We start from the raw sequence: 18,060 nt of genomic DNA, 5'->3' as shown, positions 1-18,060 counted from the left end.
GGTCATGCAAGCAGCCCCATGCACCGCCACCCGGTGCTCACAGGGCCAATCTCCGGGTCCGTGCTCCACCCGCCACAACCCCGCTACCTGTGCACCACATGGTCAGACACACTGATGCTGCGGCACCGGAAGGCCTCGGCTGCACAGCTCTCCTTGGATTCTTTCACAGGTGGAGAGTTATTCAAGCCTTGTTTGGGGGGTCTGGCTATCCTCAAACTACCGGGTGAGGAAGGAAGCCCCGAGACCCAGAGAGCCCGGCTCCCGGGAAGGGGAGGACAAGCCATTGGAGGGTGAGGAGGAAAGGTCCCAGGCCACAGGGTCAGGATGGAGAGATCCCGCGGGTGAGGTGAGCAAAAAGAGCCATGCCAAAGGACAGTTAGCAGGGAAGAGACAGAAAACAAAATGCATAATAATACATCTGGTGAACACAACTGAGAAAGGTAGGGCTTCACGCATGATACCAAAACAAAGAACATTAGTACAAATTAAATGTGTGTGGATCACCCTGCAAGACAGATTCCAGGCTGTGCTGACCTGGCTCCCCTACCCACCCCACAGAGGGCTGGCCTTGCCCAGCCCTGGGACCCAGGAGGTGCTAAGTCCTCATGGTCAGGCCCTGAAGATCACTATGAGAAAGAGACCAGTTCTTAGCTTAAGAGGCCAGTTCTTAGCTCAAGGTCCAAGAATGCCAGAAATGAACTCTGGTCACTGAGGTGACCCTGACCCCCAGAGGCTTGAGAGAAGAGCTTCTAAGTTTAAGTTACACTGGAAAATGCTGTTTCCCCACCTAGGGAGAGCCTAAACAGCATGGGTAGGAGGAGGGACAGCACAGGGAAGCTGTTTCAATGAAATGCAAATGAGAGCACAGAGGCTGGGCTCAGCTCTGTTCTCAGTTTTGGCAGAAGCAGCGTGATGGTAAAGCAGGAATGTCCCTGATCAGTGGCTGGGAAGGGGCTCTGCAGGAAGAAGGGCTGCCCTGGTTGAGGATGGGATCACCACAGGGGCCAGAGGACCCAGGCTGGAAGTCACAGCTGCCCTGATATGACCTTGGCTCTGAATGAGACCCAACCCATTGCCTACATCTAGCACCATGACCCCCAGGTACCAATGGGTCCACCTGGCAAGTGAGTGCAGGATGCTGGCAGCCCTTGCAAGCCCAGCCCTGCCTTGCCTCACAGACCCCAGTTTGCACATAATTCATTGTCCTAGGTCATAGCCCAGCACCAGGCACATCCAAGGAGGACTCGTACCTTTTGGGCCTTTCATTGAGACTGGTGCTCCGTGCTCTGAAGCTGTCCTTCTCAGGAGTGTCATCAAAAGACAGGAGGACATTGGAGCGCAAGCCCTGGCAGAGGGGCAGACCTGAGCTGTGAGGGGCTGTGGGGGTCTGTGGGAAGACTATCTATGCTACAGGCCCAGCAGAGCCCCAGGAACATAAAAGCACCAAACAATGCCCCTTCCTGTCACCCTGCCCCAGCCACACACAGCCAAGGGCAGAGTGAGTCCCAGCCCTACCTTAGTGATGAAATTGACAAAATCTTTCCGGAAGGGCAGGCGGCATCTAATGAACCACATGGCTATGACGTGGTGGGCCAGACACACGATGTACTGATTGAACCTGAGACAAGAAGGGGACTGGCTCCATCGTAGCACCAGAGACACATTCTCTGGCTGGGGGCACCAAGCACAGGCATCTAGACTCCAAGTAATGCCAGGGCACAGAGGCCACTTGGTTTTCTGCCCCAAAAGGCTCACCCTGGGCTATGCTAGGAGGGACAGGGCCTCTGGGGTGGCCAGCACTTACTTGGAGGGGTTGGTGTATGGCAGGGAGATGGCAAACACACTCGCATACTGCTCCGCAGCAAAGTTCCTGTACAGGTGTGGCAGCCTAGCCAGCGCTGCAGCAACAAAGACAGCCAGTAAGGGGGACCTAGGACGACCCCCTGAGGACAGCCTGTGGCTGTAGCAGGGCTGGCAATGCCAGGGTCCTATGCCTCTCCAGGGAGGGGCTACTACAAAGAGGGAGGGCCACAGCCATCCAAATGTACCCTGGACCTGGCCTCAGCTCTCTATTCCCTAGGGCTGGCACACATGGATCCCAGGACAAACACAGCTGTGACCTGGATTTGCATGACCCATGAGCTACAAATGATTCATATATTTTTAAAATAATGTAAAGAAAATAAAAAGATGAGGTAACAGAGCCCATGTGTAGCCCCCCCAAAATTAAATGTTCTCCCTGGCCCTATATATAAAGTGTTAGGCCAGTCCTCTTCTCTTTTCCCTGGACACCTGCGGGCCTGAACTTTCTGGGGCATGGGAAGAAAGGGGCATGGCATATGGGTGTATAGCCTATGGAAGTCAGAACCCGGAGAAGCAGTGACAAACACAGAAGAGCCAGAGGGCCCTTATGCTCCATGTGCTCTGAGGGATGGGGGGAGGCCATGGGAGATCCAGACTAGCCACAGAGGTTGAGGCTGGACCTTGGACGGCTTCTTAGAGGAGGGACATTTAAACTGATGCTGAAGGGATGAGAGGAAGGAAAGCTATCAAGGGTGAGGAGCAGGAGGGGCTGAAGCCCAGGCTCCCAAGGAGGCCTAAGCAGTCCCAAGACATCAGAGAAGTCAGCGTGGGCTGCCAAGGCAGGATGTTGTAGGCCATAGACTCACTGGACAGGAATTCCAGCAGTGGGATGGCCATGCTGGCTGTGGCCGAGATGTGTGTGAGCTTCACAACCAGGACAGGCAGTGCTTTGATGATGATGTCAGGCATTTCCACGCTGCAGATAGACAAGGCGACCACACACTGGCCAGCACAGCGGTATATGAGGCCTTGCTCCAGGCAGTAAACCATCTCACGCTGCAAGAGATAGGACACCTCAGGGGCATACACTGCCAGCAGGGGCAGCCATTCTAGGGCACCAAGCACTCCCCCAGGGCCTCACTTATCCTGGCATGCCTCATGATGGTTGGGGGAGGGGGCATGAATAACAAGCTACCTGGGTCAAATGAGTCCTAACCACCTGGCTGGCCAACAGAGCCCTAGCTCCCCAGCCCACCACAGAAACTATACATGCTAGGACAGTCATGTCCTTGGTTTGGGGGCCCCTAACTAGCTGGCCTCATTGCAAAGGGAGGTGCTACCTGATGTAATAAAGCAACCAAGCCCCATACCAACCCTGGGCAACATCCTCATGAAGACAGCAATAGACAAGTCATGGCCCAAGGCAAAAACTGTGCCCCCAGAACAATTTTGCCCTCCTAAAGCCAGCCCCACTATTCAAGAAACACTTTGGGCCCAGCAGACTCTCAGGAAACCCTAAGTCCAGCTTGGCCAATTGACCAGCCCTTTGGGACCTGGCCCATGAGAAACAGGTTGAGCCACACAAGCGGCTGGAGTGCCCAATGGACTGGTAGCCCGAGAGACACGAAGTCTCATGTCAGCTCCAAACCACCACTATCGGGAGCCAGATTTTAGGGCAAAGACAGACTCAAGCCTGAGCCTAAGCCCTTCTCCTGGCTGGCTGTGACCTTGAATGGGTGCCTGACCTTTCTAAGGCTTTAGTTTCCTCATCAATGAGGGTTTATGCCAGAGGCACTGAGATGGGACACTAAGAATGATGGCGGCAGCACAGGGGTAAAGGGAAGAGGTCTCTATACTTTCTGCGCCTGGCGACAGGTGCACAGGGAGGTGAGAGCCAGGGCCCAAGGCCCAACACCCGTCCTGTGTCTCAGCCCTGCTGACAGCTTGGCCACCTACCGCAAAGCTGACTGAGGGAGGTAAGGAGAAGGCCAAAGTCAAAGGCTATGATAAAGCCCAGACCCTCCCAAAAAACTCACAAGCACTAGGGGATGTAGACACCTGGGATTCTGGGCTCGGCCAGCCAGCAGGGACTCAGAGGCCACGTGGCAGGGCAAAGCCAGCTCACCCATGTGTGGCCTATAAGCCAGTTGATGAAGATGAAAATGCTGTGCCCATGTGTCTCAAGGGACAGGCTTTCAAACCGTAGGCACTATACAGCTCACCTGTTTCTCCATCATTACATACCTGTTTGGTTTTGTCCAAATAGTTATGGTAAGAGATTAACGCAGTCAGCACTGGAACCACAGCCAAATGCAGGTCAGTTCTAGAGAACCCTTCTGGGGTACCTCGTAGCCGCTCAAGGGTCTTTGGGCCTGAAAGCTAAAGACCAAAACCCAGATGTGGAGGCCCTCCAAACACTAGGTCATCTAGGTGGCAGGAGGATGCTGGGAGGCCCTCATGAGGATGCAGGTCCAGGAAAGGAGGAGTCCAGAGTCATAAAGGCTTTCCCACCTCCTTGCTTTCCCACCTTTCCAGAGAAGGGGAAAGTCCCCACCCAGTGACACTCTAGGGAAAGGCAGGCAGGGATGGTCACACTAAGTGATGTGTGAAATCCAGCCCTTGATTGGAGACCACTAATTTCTGTCCCACATGCTGGGTATGAGAGGGCAGGGGTCTCTGGTATTCTTTTTTTATTTTTATTTTTTGAGACAGAGTCTTAAGCTGTCATCCTGGGTAGAGTGCTGTGGCATCACAGCTCACAGCGGCCTCAAACTCTTGGGCTTAAGTGATTCTTTTACCTCAGCCTCTCAAGTAGCTGGGACTACAGGCGCCTACCACAACACCTGGCTGTTTTTGTTGCAGTTGTCATTGTTGTTTTAGCTGGCCCAGGGGGGTTTGAACCTGCCAGCCTTGGTGTATGTGGCCAGAGCCCTACCCACTGAGCTACAGGCGCCCCCAATGCCTGATGTTCTTGTGACCCATACTAGCAGCCTCTGCCTGGCCCCAGAGGCACGATCCAGTGGGCATTACCATGGAGCAGAGGGCAGAAGACAGCTGGTCCACGCTGCAGGGAGAAGTGAAGATGAGGACTTTGTAGCGTAGTGACTCAGGCAGCTTGCTGAGGACCAACTTTAGCACCTTCCAGTCAGTCTCCTGGAAGCAGGGGAGGAGGTGAGAGAGAAGACAGGGCCTTCTACACCCTGGAGACAGAAGGGGGCAGTTTAGTGTTTGTGGCCACAAGGTCTCTAGACCCTGTTCTCAACACAAGGGAGACTGGCCAGCCCTGGCCCTTTGCCCCTGAAACATGTGCTTAAAGGAAGTTCACCTCTGGACAGCCCTGCAAAGAAAGGGCTAGGCAGGAGGCCCACAAGCAGCAGATGCCTCCTCCTTCCTTTTAGCCCAACTTAGGGCTGCCACAAACCCAGCTCCATCCTCTCCTCATTCACCCAGTGGTAAATGGTGACCCAGTGACCACTGGCCCACAGCACTGAAACCAAGTGCTCCCTGACAGATGCCTGCCCAAGCACCAGCTTAATTTCTTCTGTTATAATAAAGATGTAGCAGAAAAAAGCTGTTACAATAGCTAAAAAAGGAAAAAGCAGACAGCACCAATGTTGACCCAAGGCCAGGGAAACAGGACAGACACAAAAAAGGAAGCACAGCCCAGTGCCGAACCAGTGGCAGTGGGTCCTTAAAGCTCTGCATAGGTCCACCTTGGACATAGAGGCCTAAGACTCTGAGATTCCTGGGAGACCCCAGACCTGCCTCCTGGTGACCCTGGCCCCTATGGCCCCACCCACCTCCTGCTGTGCATAAACATGCACCCACCCTGCCTCTGGGCTTTGCTCACTCCTGCCCGGGAACCTTCCTCACCTTTCAAGATCAACCTCACTTATCCCAGCAGATGCCCAAACCAGATGTGACAGCACCCCTTACAGCCCGTGACCCTGCCTAGGAGGCAAACCCCAGCCTACAGTTACCCACGTCTGTTCACACAAGAGGCAGGAATGCCTCCTCAGCTCTAACGTAGGGGCTGCACACAGCAGGCACCCAAGGCACAGTTACAGAGGCACACAGCAGGCACCCAAGGCACAGTTACAGAGGCCACAGATCCTTGGGGCAAACAATCTGGGAACAACCAGCACAGCTCCCAAGGTCACCAGTATAACCCATAAAAATTGTGCTTGTTAAAAGAAGCTGACACCCTTTGGCAGCACCCGTCAAGAGCCCATGTGACCTAAAGGAGAAAGGGCTGGATCCACCTCACCTGTTTCAAACACTGCAACAGGACTCGGAAGAGCAGGGAGTAGGGCAGGTAGCCCAGCCGCACAGCAGGGCCTGTAGACCCTGGGCCAGGTGGCCCTGTGGGAGGTGAAAGAGGGCCACTGGCCTTCTTCTCAGGGCCTCTCTCAGGCTCCCTGGGAAAGCAAGTGTAAGAAGCAGTTGCTGCCCAGCCTCTCTGCCACCCTTTGATACCATAGTCACTGCTAGCCCCAGCCCCTTTGGAGACCATCCCTCAAACACACAACCACCCCTAGGAAGGGTAGAGAGCACGTAACTCCACCACCACCACTACACGCACATGCAGTCACAGAGGCAGTAGGGGCTGAATCTCACGCCCCCATCCTTGCTGGGCAGGCCAAGGCGGTGCAGAGAGTCAGCCCGCAGCTGCAGCAAGAAGTCAAAGGCCTGTAAGGGAAGAGAACTTGAAACCCCACAGAGCCAGGAACATGCCCAGCCCAGGGCAGGTGGGCACCACCCACCACCCAGACCCGTGTGCCAAACACCATATGATACTCAAAAAGGCTGCCAGCTAACACAAGCATATTCCAACTTCACATGGACACTGGCTTTGTCTTGGCAACACCAGAGCTCTAACTCCCCAGTGGGTAACCACAGCCTCTTCCCTCAGAGCCCATGGAGCCCTGACACTCCCACAGCAGCTAGGCCTGCACCTGAATGGAGAGGATAGGCACCCTGCTCCTCTGCATAGAGCCAAATGCAAGAAAGCAGAGCTCTGCTTAGGACCTATCACTTCTTCCAATTATATGTATATATATTTTGGGGGTGGGGGGAAGAATCTCACTTGTCGCCCTCAGTACAGTGCTGTGGCATCACAGCTCACAGCAACCTCAAAGTCTTGGGCTTAAGCGATTCTTCTCGCCTCAGCCTCCTAAGCAGCTGGGACTACAGGAGCCCACCATAACACCCAGCTTTTTTTTTAAGAGATGAGGTCTCACTCTGGCTTAGGCTGGTCTTGAACTCCTGAGCTCAGGCAATCCACTCGTCTCAGCATGCTGGAGAGCTAGGATTACAGGTGTGAGCCACCACACCCGGCCACTACCTCCAATTATAGACTGAGCTGGGCTTTGCAATATCAGGGGCCACTTCACAATGACCCCTGTTCAGCCTGGTGCAGTGTCCATCAGAGCAGCTTATCCCCACTGCAGCCCACCCTGGCTTGTCTCAGCCCAGATTCTGCAGCAGCAGGAGCAGAGAGGTATGTGCCACCCTAGAAGTCAACATGCTTCCTTTTTTCTGCCCCCAATCCAGGCCATCATGTGCCTTAGTAACAAGTCACAAAGCACATGGGCTGCAGGCAGAGGGAAGGGCTGCAGGTCCTGGGGAGGGGACAGTCTGCTGAAGACCCTTATCCAGAATCCTGGCACCACATCCACCAAGACTAAGGCAGTCGCTGGGACTCCAGGCTGTCACCTGCCCTGACTGGCCCACATACCTGTAGTCGGATGCTGCTGGCAATGGGCAGAGTGTAGCTGTGCTTGTAGTGGAGTTGGAGGTGGCTGACGAGAGTCTCATATACACGCATGGCATGACTGGCAGGCAGGGTATACAGCTTGGTCTGCAGAGAGAGGGGCCTGATAACCACAAGGCAGTGGCAAAGGCTGGGGAGATGGCACCAGGTGCCTGGGGAGGAGGGTTCAGCACGGCTTCCTGGAGGGCAAGTGGCAGTCTCTTCTAAGCTTCTGAAGGCACCATCCTCTCACTCAACAATCCCACCCAAAATGTATCATCTCTCCATAACAGCAAAAAATAAAACAACTGTATGACCCTTTCATCAGTAGAGAATGATCAATAAATTAGAAAAAACTACCCGTGGAATATTACACAAGAGCATAGAACCAGGTCTGCAGGTGCTGAAAGAGCACATAAGGCTAGGAGGCAAGGGGGTGGCACATCATGCCCCAGGTGTGGGCTCTCACCACCATTGGGAGTCCTTACCTTCCTTATCCTGACAAGGCCAAGGGGTTCTCCCCAATAGGCTAAGACAGGATAAGAACCCTCAGTACTACTAACAACCTTGGGGGTTGTGGGAGCAGACTGGGAGGTGCAGGGCCAGGCCAGGGACAGACAGGAGGGACCCAGCCACAGCCCCAGGGATCCCTGTGGTACACTGCACCTTGGAGGTAAGTCATGATGCCTAAATAACTTATTGTTGTTATTCTTTTAAAAGAAAAAAAGTTGAGCAGCACCTGTGGCTCAAAAGGGTAGGGCACCGGCTCCATATGCTGGAGGTGGTGGGTTCAAAGCCAGCCCCAGCCAAAAACTGCAAAAAAAAAAAAAAAGAAAAGAAAAGAAAAAAAGAAAAAAGCCATTTCTCCTTATCTCAAAACACATGATATGAGCTGCTAACTCTTCACTGTAATCCACTGTTAACCCAAGAGATACAGAGGTGACCCCTACACATCAGTTTGTACTATGCTGGTCCACTTATCCATAGATTTTCTTCAGCCTCTGCTAGCCCTGAGATAGCAAGACAAACCCCTCCTCCTCCTCAGCCTACTCAGCACAAAGACAATGAAGGCCCTTATGATGGTCCACTCTCATTTTATAAATAGTACACATTTTTTTAGTACATATATTTTCTATGCCTTATGTTTGTTTGTTTTTTGTTTTTTTGAGACAAAGTCTCATTCTGTCACCCTAGGTAGAGTGCTGTGGCATCATCATAGCTCACAGAAACCTCAAACTCCTAAGTTCAAGCAATCCTTCTGCTTCAGTATCCCAACTAGCTGGGACTATAGGCACACAACACCACACCTAGCAGCCGAGCACGGTGGCTCATGCCTGTAATCCCAGCACTTGGGAGGTTGAGGTAGGTGGATTGCCTGACCTCACAGTTCAAGACCAGCCTAAGCCAGAGCAAGACCTCATCTCTAAAAATAGCTGGGCATTGTGGCAGGTGCCTGTAATCCCAGCTGCTTGGGAGGCTGAGGCAAGAGAATCGCTGGAGCCGGAGAGTTTGAGGTTGCTATGAGCTATGAGGCCACAGTACTCTACCAAGGGCAACAAAGTGAGACTCTGTCTCAAAAACAAAACAAAACACCAAACCTGGCTAAAAGGTGATCACAAAAGATCTTCTGTTCTTAGAAGACACAGGGTCTCACTCTTGCTTAGACTGGTCTTGAACTCCTGACTTCACTCAATCCTTTTGCCTCAGCCTCCCAGAGGGCTAGGATTGCAGGTTTGAGCTATTGCACCAGCCCACAGAATGTGTTAATGGACTACTTATGTTATCAGTAAGGCTTCTGGTCAACAGTAAGCTATTAACAAACTTTTGGGGAAGTAAAAAGGTAGGTGTAGGGCAGCGTCTATAGCTCATATACTGAGGGCGGCAGGTTCAAACCTGGCCCCGGCCAAAACTCCAACAAAAAAATAGCTGGGTGTTGTGGTGGGCACCTGTAGTTCCAGCTACCCAGGAGGCTGAGGGAAGAGAATCGCCTCCAGGAGTTGGAGGTTGCTGTGAGCAGTGTGATGCCATGGCACTCTACTGGGGCGATAAAGTAAGACTCTGTCTCTACCAAAAAAAAAAAAAAAAGGTAGTACAGATCTTCATCTGTACAAGAGGTCCATACCCTAACTCCTGCATTGCTTGAAGGTCAGCTGCATCACTCTTTATTTTATTTTATTTTTTGTTTTAGCAGGCCCTGGCTGGGTTTGAACCCACTAGCCCCAGAGCATGTAGCCAGCGCCCTAACCACTGAGCTATGAGTGCCCAGACTTTTTTTGTTTTTTGTTTTGTTTTGTTTTGTTTAGCAGGCCCTAGCGGGTTTGAGCCCGTGGCCTCCAGTGCCTGGGGCTGGTGCTCTAACCACTGAACTACCAGCACCCAGCCTATCACTCTTTAATTATTAAAAAAAGAAATGAAAGCTCAGCACCTGTAGCTCAAGTGGTTAGGGTGCCAGCCACATACACCAGAGCTGGCAGGTTCAAATCTAGCCCGGGCCTGCCAAACAATGACAACTACAACCAAAAAAAAAAATAACCAGGCATTGTGGCGGGCACCTGTAGTCCCAGCTACTTGGGAGGCTGAGGCAAGAGACTCGCTTAAGCCCAACAGTTTGAGGTTGCTCTGAGCTGTGATGTCATGGCACTCTACCCAGGGTGACAGCTTGAGACTCTGTCTCAAAAAATAAAAAGAATAAATAAAAAAGAAAAGAAATTAAAACAGCCAGTCTAGGACTTTGCCACAACTAGGAGATTGCTCAGTTCTGTGGCCCTGGCCCTCAGGCCTCCGATTAAGGATGATGGAATATCTTTCCCTAGTTCTACAAGAGTAGGGAAGTTCCCAGATCTTCCAGGCTATGGGCCTCACAGCCCAACATGACCATTCCCAACATATCAGAGCAGAAAGGAACATGGAGCTCTTATAGGTGGAACACCAAGGATATACCATCCAGTTTTAATCAAGTATCACTTTAAACTTCCATGGCAAAAAATAAAAATCCATCACATATAAACATGAAAGGAAATTGTTCTATCATCCAATGTTTTACAAACTATAAGTTTTTGAGCAAACCGATTCATATATTACAGTTTACAAAATACTGACACTGTCAAACACATGCAACTGATGCTGTGAGGCTTTGAAAATCAGTGACCAGGGTGCAGTGACCAACAGAAGAGCCCAACTGCTGCTAGAGGCAGAGGCAAGCTGGGGACATGAGGTGACATGCACAGAAACCCCCAGGAGCCAGGTGCTGGTGCTTGGGAGCACCCGAGCCTGATATAGGAAACTCTGGAGACAGAGAGCATCTGCAAGTCATCTATCTGACATGGGTCTCACATTCAGAGATATGGAGAACTCCTGAGATAATTAAAAACTGGGCAAGGGATCTAAACAGACCTTTCTCCAAAGACACACAAATGGCCAAGAGTGCACGAAGATCCTCAATATTGTCGGTCATCAGGGAAATAAAACTCAAAAGCACAGAGAGATACCATCTCACACCCACTAGGAGGGCTATAGTCAAAGAAACAGAAAAGAAATGCTGTTGAGGACAAGAATTTCTTTTTAGTAAAGAAATCAGAACCTTGTACATGGCTGGTGAGGATGTAAATGGTATAGCCCTAGCAGAAAACAGCCTGGCAGCTCCTCAAATTAAATGCAGACTTAACAAATGACCCAGCAATTCCACTCCCAGGTACAGACCCAAGAGAAATTAAAACACAGGCCCAAATCCTAGCACCCTGGGAGGCCAAGGGATGTGGATTGCCTGAGCTCAGGAGTTCAAGATGAGCCTGAGCTAGAGCAAGATCCCATCTCTAGAAACCTAGCTGGGCATTGTGGCGGGCACCTGTAGTACCACCTACTCAGGAGGCTGAGGGAAGAGAATCTCTTGAGCCCAAAAGTTGAGGTTGCTATGAGCTATGACACCATGGCACTCTACCCAGAGTGACTGAGACCCTATCTCAAAACAACAACAACAACAAAAAATCACAGGCCCACACAATTGTGTAACAATGTTCATAGCAGCACCATTCACAATAGCTAAACGGTGGACATGTCCAAATGTCCTCCAGTAGACAAACAGATAAACAAAACATAGCCCATCCATACAATGAGACGCTATCCAGCCATGGAAAGGAATGAAGCATCGACACGTGCTATGGCACGGGTGATGCTAGAAAATACTATTCTGATTGAAATAATATACAGACACAAAAGATCACACGTCATATGATTCCATTTCTATGAAATCTCCAGAAGAGGCAAATCCATAGACAGGAAGTGGATGGTGTTTACCTGGGGTAGGGAGCATGTGGGGAATGACTGCTGTGGATGTCAGATCTCTTCTGGAATGATTCTAGAATGATGAAATGCTGCAAAAGGGACTGGTAATGCCTGCAGAGCTCTGTAAAAACCCTGACAAACCACTGAAATGTCCGCTGTAACCTTGAACTTGTAGGGCCTACAAGATTACAGTATAGGCAGAGTAGATGGCCGCCTTTCCCTCCTCATTGCCAAAGCAGGAGCCAGGGAAGCGCCTCACTGTGAGCAGGATGCAGTTTTGGCCCCAATTCAGGAGCTTCTGCAAAGACTAGCTCTGGTCAGGGCATAAGACAGGGCCTGGACCCTGCACCCCTGCTATAACCATCACGTCCTCTGCAAGCCCAGAGGAGGCACTCCAGACCAGCATGCTCTAACTAAAGATGCAGCTGGAAGACAAAAGCTGCCCCTCCCCTCCCATACCCTCCTACAAGCGATCCTCCCACACAGTACCCACCTGAAGGATGACCAGGAGCCCCAGGACAGCAGTCTTCACATCCTCCAAGGAAGCTGAGTGTGCAGCCACATCCCTTTCTTCTAGCTCAGGGGGTGGTGAGAGAGAGTGGGCCATCACCTTCAAAGAGAAGACCAGGGTTTGAATCTTGGCTCTGGCTCTGGTTCTCTGTGGCAGCAACTGCCTGAACTAACGTTATCTTCCACAAATACCTTCTCTGCATCTCAAAAGGAAAGATACACTTTTGCCTTGAGTGACCATTTAGAAACCAAAACACTTGTCAAAATTTAAAGGAAAAGCTATGGGCTGTGCAGTGTAGACAACAGGTCAAAGCCCCATACACAGCTCCTGGGCTCCAGCCTGGCTACCAAGGGATAGCAACACAACACCTATTCCCAAAAACCTCCAAGAGAGCCCCCACAAGCACCTCCTAATGCCACCCATCCCTGCTGAGAAGGAAGCCTTGCTTGCAGACAGCCTTCCAGTTCCTCTGAGAATAGGGATAGAGGACTAAAGGCTATTTCTGCCCACAGGCCTTTGACACAGAGAAGAATTCCCTCTAGCACCCGAGCCCTGGGCCAGGCAGCTCTCACTTTCTCAATGATATCCAGCAGACTGTTGAAGTGGTGGGTGTGGCAGCCTTCTGCTAGGTCTACTAACAGCTGGGTGGCTAGCTTTCGGACCTGGTGGTCTTTATCCTCGGGGATGTGGGACAGCTGTGAGATGACCACTGAGTTAATCAGTTCCTCCTGCAGTGGGCACAAGTAAGTGAGGTAAGCCAACAGCCTGGGGAGAGCTACATTTCACTGACACTTGAATTTCTCCAGAACCAACCAGAAAGCAGGGAAGCTGGGCAGGGACATACTTGGTGCCTGCAGAGCCCTCACTCAGAGCTCACCAGCCCCTTCCCAGGATCACCTGTCTAGGCCCTCGGTTCAAAAGGATAGTGCCCACTACATGGTGGCACAGCACAGCCCATGGGCTCAGACTGTGGTACAGCTAGGCAATGTCCTTAGCTTGCTTCGCTTCATTCAGCATCATAGTTCAGAACACCTCTAGCATAGAGGGCCGTATGTGTATTGAGAGGGAGGAGACCCTAACATCATATAAACTACTGTAACGGGACAGTATGATGAGTTTTCAAAGGCAGGTAAAAATGGGGCAGACATTAAGACTAGACCAACCAGGCTTGGCACCTGTGGCTCAAGCGGCTAAGGCGCCAGCCACATATACCTAAGGTGGTGGGTTCAAATCCCCAGCCTGGGCCCGCCAAACAACAATGATGGATGCAACCAAAAAAATGGCCAGGCGTTGTGGCGGGGGCCTGTAGTCCCAGCTACTTGGGAGGCTGAGGCAGGAGACTCGCTTGAGCCCAGGAGTTGGAGGTTGCTGTGAGCATGATGCCATGGCACTCTACCCAGGGGGATAGCTTGAGGCTCCGTCTCAAAAAAAAAAAAAAAAAAAAGACTAGACCAACCAGATGAGGACTAAACAACCCATAGAGATTTCCTAGAAGAAGCACTGAGCTCGGCTTCACAGGCATATGGAACAGATGGTTAGAATGGGCAGAGGTGACCTAGGAAAGGGAAGGCTGAAGGCTGGGAGCACCAAGGCTGCCACGAGGTGTGCGCATGGGGGTGCACTCAGGGTCTGAGCCACAGGCACACACTGATGTCTTTCAAGGCAGGGGGGATTGTGGGTGCAAACCCCACAGTAGATGGAGAAGATGAAACTGGCATTGGAGACCCAGGGTAATCCCCAGTAGCTGGTGACTGGACAGAGTCTGGAGGGTGAATGCAATTGCAAAAACAAAAAGAAAATGTCCCCAAGCAAGACTGGTTTAAACTCAGAACAGAATTTTTCAGATGCAGCTAGGTTCTGAGTGACAACTTGGCTGGAGCTCCCTGAGGACAGGAACTCTGTCCTCTTATCTTCTTGGCTTCATCTCTAAGCCCAATGAAGGCCTGGTAAGGGCACCACAGGACAAATAAATGAATGAACAGAAAAAGAAAGACAAAACTGCTGAAAGCCTTCTGATCCAAGCCAGGGTGCTGGTTGGATGAGAAGTCGCAAACAGACCCTGGCTCTGCTGCAGTGCACAGTGAGGGGGCATGTGGGCATGGGGACCTAGCTCCTGGACCCCCCCCCGCCCCCATGCAAATGTGACAACATAGACACACACCTCGTAGAACTGCCTATTGATGAGCAGCACAAAGGACAGCACATCCAGTGCCTTGATGCGCACAGCACCACGAGACTCACTCCTGTGGGAGAGGAGAGGCTGGGGCTGGCTAAAGCATTTTGACCACAGCCACCACCAGACCCACTCCTGACCTGCTGCAAGAAAACCTGACCCTGGGGCAAAGGGACAGAAAGGGCTACCTACTAGGACACTGTCTTTCCAGATAACCACTACATGGGGAAAAGCCAGCCCAAAAGATAGGACCCTGTCCCACTGGGAAAACCACCTTTCTCTGCTCACTGAGAACCAATACTTTCAAGAATCAGAAAGGAATGCCCTGACTCACTGGGTGTCCTGAGACCAGGTCAAGGCAGTCCCAGAGAGCAAGAACAGGTTCAGACTCAAGGTGCAAAGTGGGGGCCCCAGGGTTCCACTACCTGAAGAATCTCTCCATCAACATCTGCAGGTTCTGAATCCAACCATCCTTTGCCGGATGAATTGACTGAGCTCTGTAGGATATTAAGTTTAAGAGGGAGGACTCCTGTCAAAAGAAGAAAAAGCCATTGTCAATGAGCCATTTTGCCCTTTGGGAGGTTTCCTTATCAACACACTGTCCTTGGGCTACTGGGCCAGGAGGAATGTGCTCAGGGAGACCAACTGCTTGCAGCTTAGGGTGGAGCCCATGGGAACAAAGGCACTTCTGGCAGTTGGGAAACTCATAGAAAAATGGAAGGAAATGCCTTGCCATCAAGCTGAGTGTTCCTGGCAAAGTGACTGCTGACTTCTGGGAGAAAGAAGGCTCCCTGGAGCCAGCCCCGAACCTTCCTCCGCACAGGTGGGAGGAAATTGATGGTTAGGCTAGCACAGAACAATTCAACAGACCCACACACAATCAGCCTGCTGCCACCTGGCAGCCATTCCAGCTGGAACACAGAACAGTGGGAGCAGGAGCCTGCCTAGCTCTCTGCTCCACTCACTCACTCACTCAGGAAACTTGGCTCACTCTGGTGTCCTGGCCCTCCCCATGGCCTGACAAAAACCACCCTACTGGCCTAAGCACCAACAGTCTTACTCGGAAGAAGCATCTTACAGGTCTCTGATCTGCGTATCTCTCCACGAGCTCGAAGTATCTCTCCTGAGAGCCGTGGAACTCATTCTGATCACATAGCTCCTCCACTGTGGTCAGCAAGTCGTGGACAATCGTCTTCAGTTCTGGGCTATCCAGGCACTGTAGCACCAAGACATGTGACACAGGTTGACCTCTGCTCCTCAAACACTCAGCTTTATACCAGCTGCATCCCAATACCCCCTCAGGCACTCCCAGTGGGCCCTCTTGGGCCATGTGGGCAGTGGCCTGCTCCTGCCTATTCCCACCCTCAGGGAATCCTGGCTGTGCCCATGCACCCAGGCCTAGAATAGTGTGGATAGGATGCTAAAAACAGCTCAGCTATGAGCCCTTTCCTGCCTTTCCTAGGCTCTAGAATCTCCTAGAGGTCCTGGGGCACAGCCTCTGCCCTAGCCACTCCAGGCTGAAGTGCCCCCTGGCCAGCAGGCAATGTCTGGCCCAGCACACAGACCCTAAGATGAAAAGACTTAGGTCCTTGCAGAGTCCAGTCCATCTTTTCATCAGCTTGGCTGACTGAACATTGCCCACTCCAGGCCTCTGAAAGTAGGCCCAGTCCCAAGCCCATGCTAGAGGCTAACATTCTCCCCCCACAGCCCCTAAACTGATGGACATGTGCACATGGCTGTAGCAACCTCCTTAGGTCTGTGGTTCAGAGACTCAACCACATCATCATCTTCCTCCAAAGTCACCCAAAGCAGTAACAGCATCCCAGGTCCTCCAGGAACTGTCCTCAGGACCTGCTTGGGCTGTAGTGGCCTGTGGTATTACTCTGTCAACCCTGAGCAATGTTGCCCCAGCCCTTCCATGCCTTCTACACAATCCCCCCAGGCCAAAACAATGGCAGAGCACATTTGGGAGAATAAGACATATCTTCAGTAATAAACAAGCTGGCAGTACTGAGAACCAAGATAACATGATTCCAACAGTCTCTAGGAGATCCCAAGACAGGCATACCCACTTCCAGTAGGACAAGCCTGCAATCTGGGCTCTCATCCCCCAGTCAACTCTCCCCTCACCTGGAGCTGCTGGAGCAGCCGTTCCATGATGTTCAACAGAATGTCCCATGTCACGGCCTGGAGCTCCTTCCTGTACTTCTTAATGAGTCTGGTTATTGACAGGACAATCTCATAGGACACCACCTCGTTTGGAGAGGTCATGGCCTGGAACATAAGCCCGGAGAGCATAAGTCAGTGGTTGCTTCTCACATATAGGAAGACCCTACACCACCCCCATGCACCCTTAGAACCAAACACAAGATTCCTGAGCAGGAGGCACCCAGCACACAGGCAGCACAGCCTGAAAAGCACATAAGGAGCCCAGGAAAGCATTTGCTACCCTGCTCTAGTGTGGTCAGGGTCTCAAGCCAGCCTCCAAAGAGTCCAACTTGGATGGACCAGAAACTCTGAATTCCAGGGCCCTGGAATATCAGCACAGCAGAACCTAAAGCTAAATTCTGACACAAACAATGCAAAAATCAGACCTTCCATGCCCAGCCTGAGGAGAAAAAGCACAGCAGAAAGTACAGCAGGTGGGTAGATTCAGAGGGACTCAGGCCAAGACACAGCTAGTCTGAGCCGCTCTTCACTGCAAAATGAAGATGTTACAATGGCCCTGGCTCACCAGGGGAGCCCTGAGAATAAAATGAGAACACATAGAGAAAATGCACCAAATGCCACAGGGCACTATGGAAACAGAGGCTAAGCCACTGCATCATTCCAGAGCACAAGATCACCACTTTACAAAACAGAACTGTCAACAGTAAGAGACTAGAGATCCTAGAGGGAACGTTGAGCATTTCTAGTTAGTGCTAATTTGAAGATCAGATTCATGAGATATAAGGTTTGCTTGAGAATAAAACCAACAAATGGCCCTGAATCTCCTTCCTAGATGAGAAGCAACCGACTGAAAATTCCACCCCAGCTGCTACAGAAGCCCTGGCTGAGCAGGCAGGCATCTCTGAGAGGAGCTCCCTCATCCTTGGCAGCTCACTATGGCACGGAGCCTTCAGTACCTGATAAAATGATGGCAGCACAGAAGTTGGTGAGTTCTTCAGAGAGTACAGTCGGTGGGCTCCCCACAGAGCCATACCCACAAAGAACACAGCACCTCTCAGCAATGGCGCATCTTCCATGTAGGTTCTGAAAGCATTTTCCAGAAAGATGGTATGTGAGCTGGGTGCGGTAGATCACACCTGTAATCCCAGCATTGTGGGAGGCTGAGGAGGGAGAATTGCTTCAGCTCAGGAGTTTGACACTTGCCTGAGAGAGACTGAAACCCTCAACTCCTAAAAAAATGAAAAACCTAGGATAGCGTCTATGGCTCAGTGGGTAGGGCCCCAGCCCCATATACCGAGGGTGGTGGGTTTGAACCCAGCCCTGGCCAAACTGCAACAACAATAACAAACAATAGCTGGGCGTTGTGGCAGG

General features: G+C 51.6%; 1 protein-coding gene across 8 annotated transcripts in view; it reads right to left on the bottom strand.

Moving 5' to 3' along the window:
• Window positions 1-18,060, bottom strand: part of TSC2 (TSC complex subunit 2) — a 38,120-nt gene that overhangs the window by 10,436 nt on the left and 9,624 nt on the right. For 4 of the 8 annotated variants that reach the window (XM_023513731.1, XM_023513732.1, XM_012805759.2 and 1 more), the window contains exons 10-26: window positions 17,646-17,772; window positions 16,651-16,794; window positions 15,599-15,736; window positions 14,946-15,049; window positions 14,509-14,590; window positions 12,920-13,075; window positions 12,330-12,446; window positions 7,541-7,663; window positions 6,386-6,492; window positions 6,071-6,221; window positions 4,834-4,956; window positions 4,048-4,182; window positions 2,670-2,859; window positions 1,805-1,898; window positions 1,516-1,618; window positions 1,251-1,345; window positions 88-216 (exon numbers count right to left, since the gene is read on the bottom strand). In XM_023513731.1, coding sequence (XP_023369499.1) covers window positions 88-216; window positions 1,251-1,345; window positions 1,516-1,618; window positions 1,805-1,898; window positions 2,670-2,859; window positions 4,048-4,182; window positions 4,834-4,956; window positions 6,071-6,221; window positions 6,386-6,492; window positions 7,541-7,663; window positions 12,330-12,446; window positions 12,920-13,075; window positions 14,509-14,590; window positions 14,946-15,049; window positions 15,599-15,736; window positions 16,651-16,794; window positions 17,646-17,772 — 2,118 coding nt within the window. The remainder of the gene's footprint in view (window positions 1-87; window positions 217-1,250; window positions 1,346-1,515; window positions 1,619-1,804; window positions 1,899-2,669; window positions 2,860-4,047; window positions 4,183-4,833; window positions 4,957-6,070; window positions 6,222-6,385; window positions 6,493-7,540; window positions 7,664-12,329; window positions 12,447-12,919; window positions 13,076-14,508; window positions 14,591-14,945; window positions 15,050-15,598; window positions 15,737-16,650; window positions 16,795-17,645; window positions 17,773-18,060) is intronic. The other 4 variants (XM_023513733.1, XM_023513734.1, XM_023513735.1 and 1 more) reach the window with 1 other exon arrangement.

The sequence above is a fragment of the Otolemur garnettii genome, unplaced genomic scaffold, assembly GCF_000181295.1.
Source record: "Otolemur garnettii isolate 467f Iridium unplaced genomic scaffold, OtoGar3 scaffold00044, whole genome shotgun sequence".
Classification (NCBI taxonomy): Eukaryota; Metazoa; Chordata; class Mammalia; order Primates; family Galagidae; genus Otolemur; species Otolemur garnettii.
This window is presented reverse-complemented; position numbering and strand designations above follow the sequence as displayed.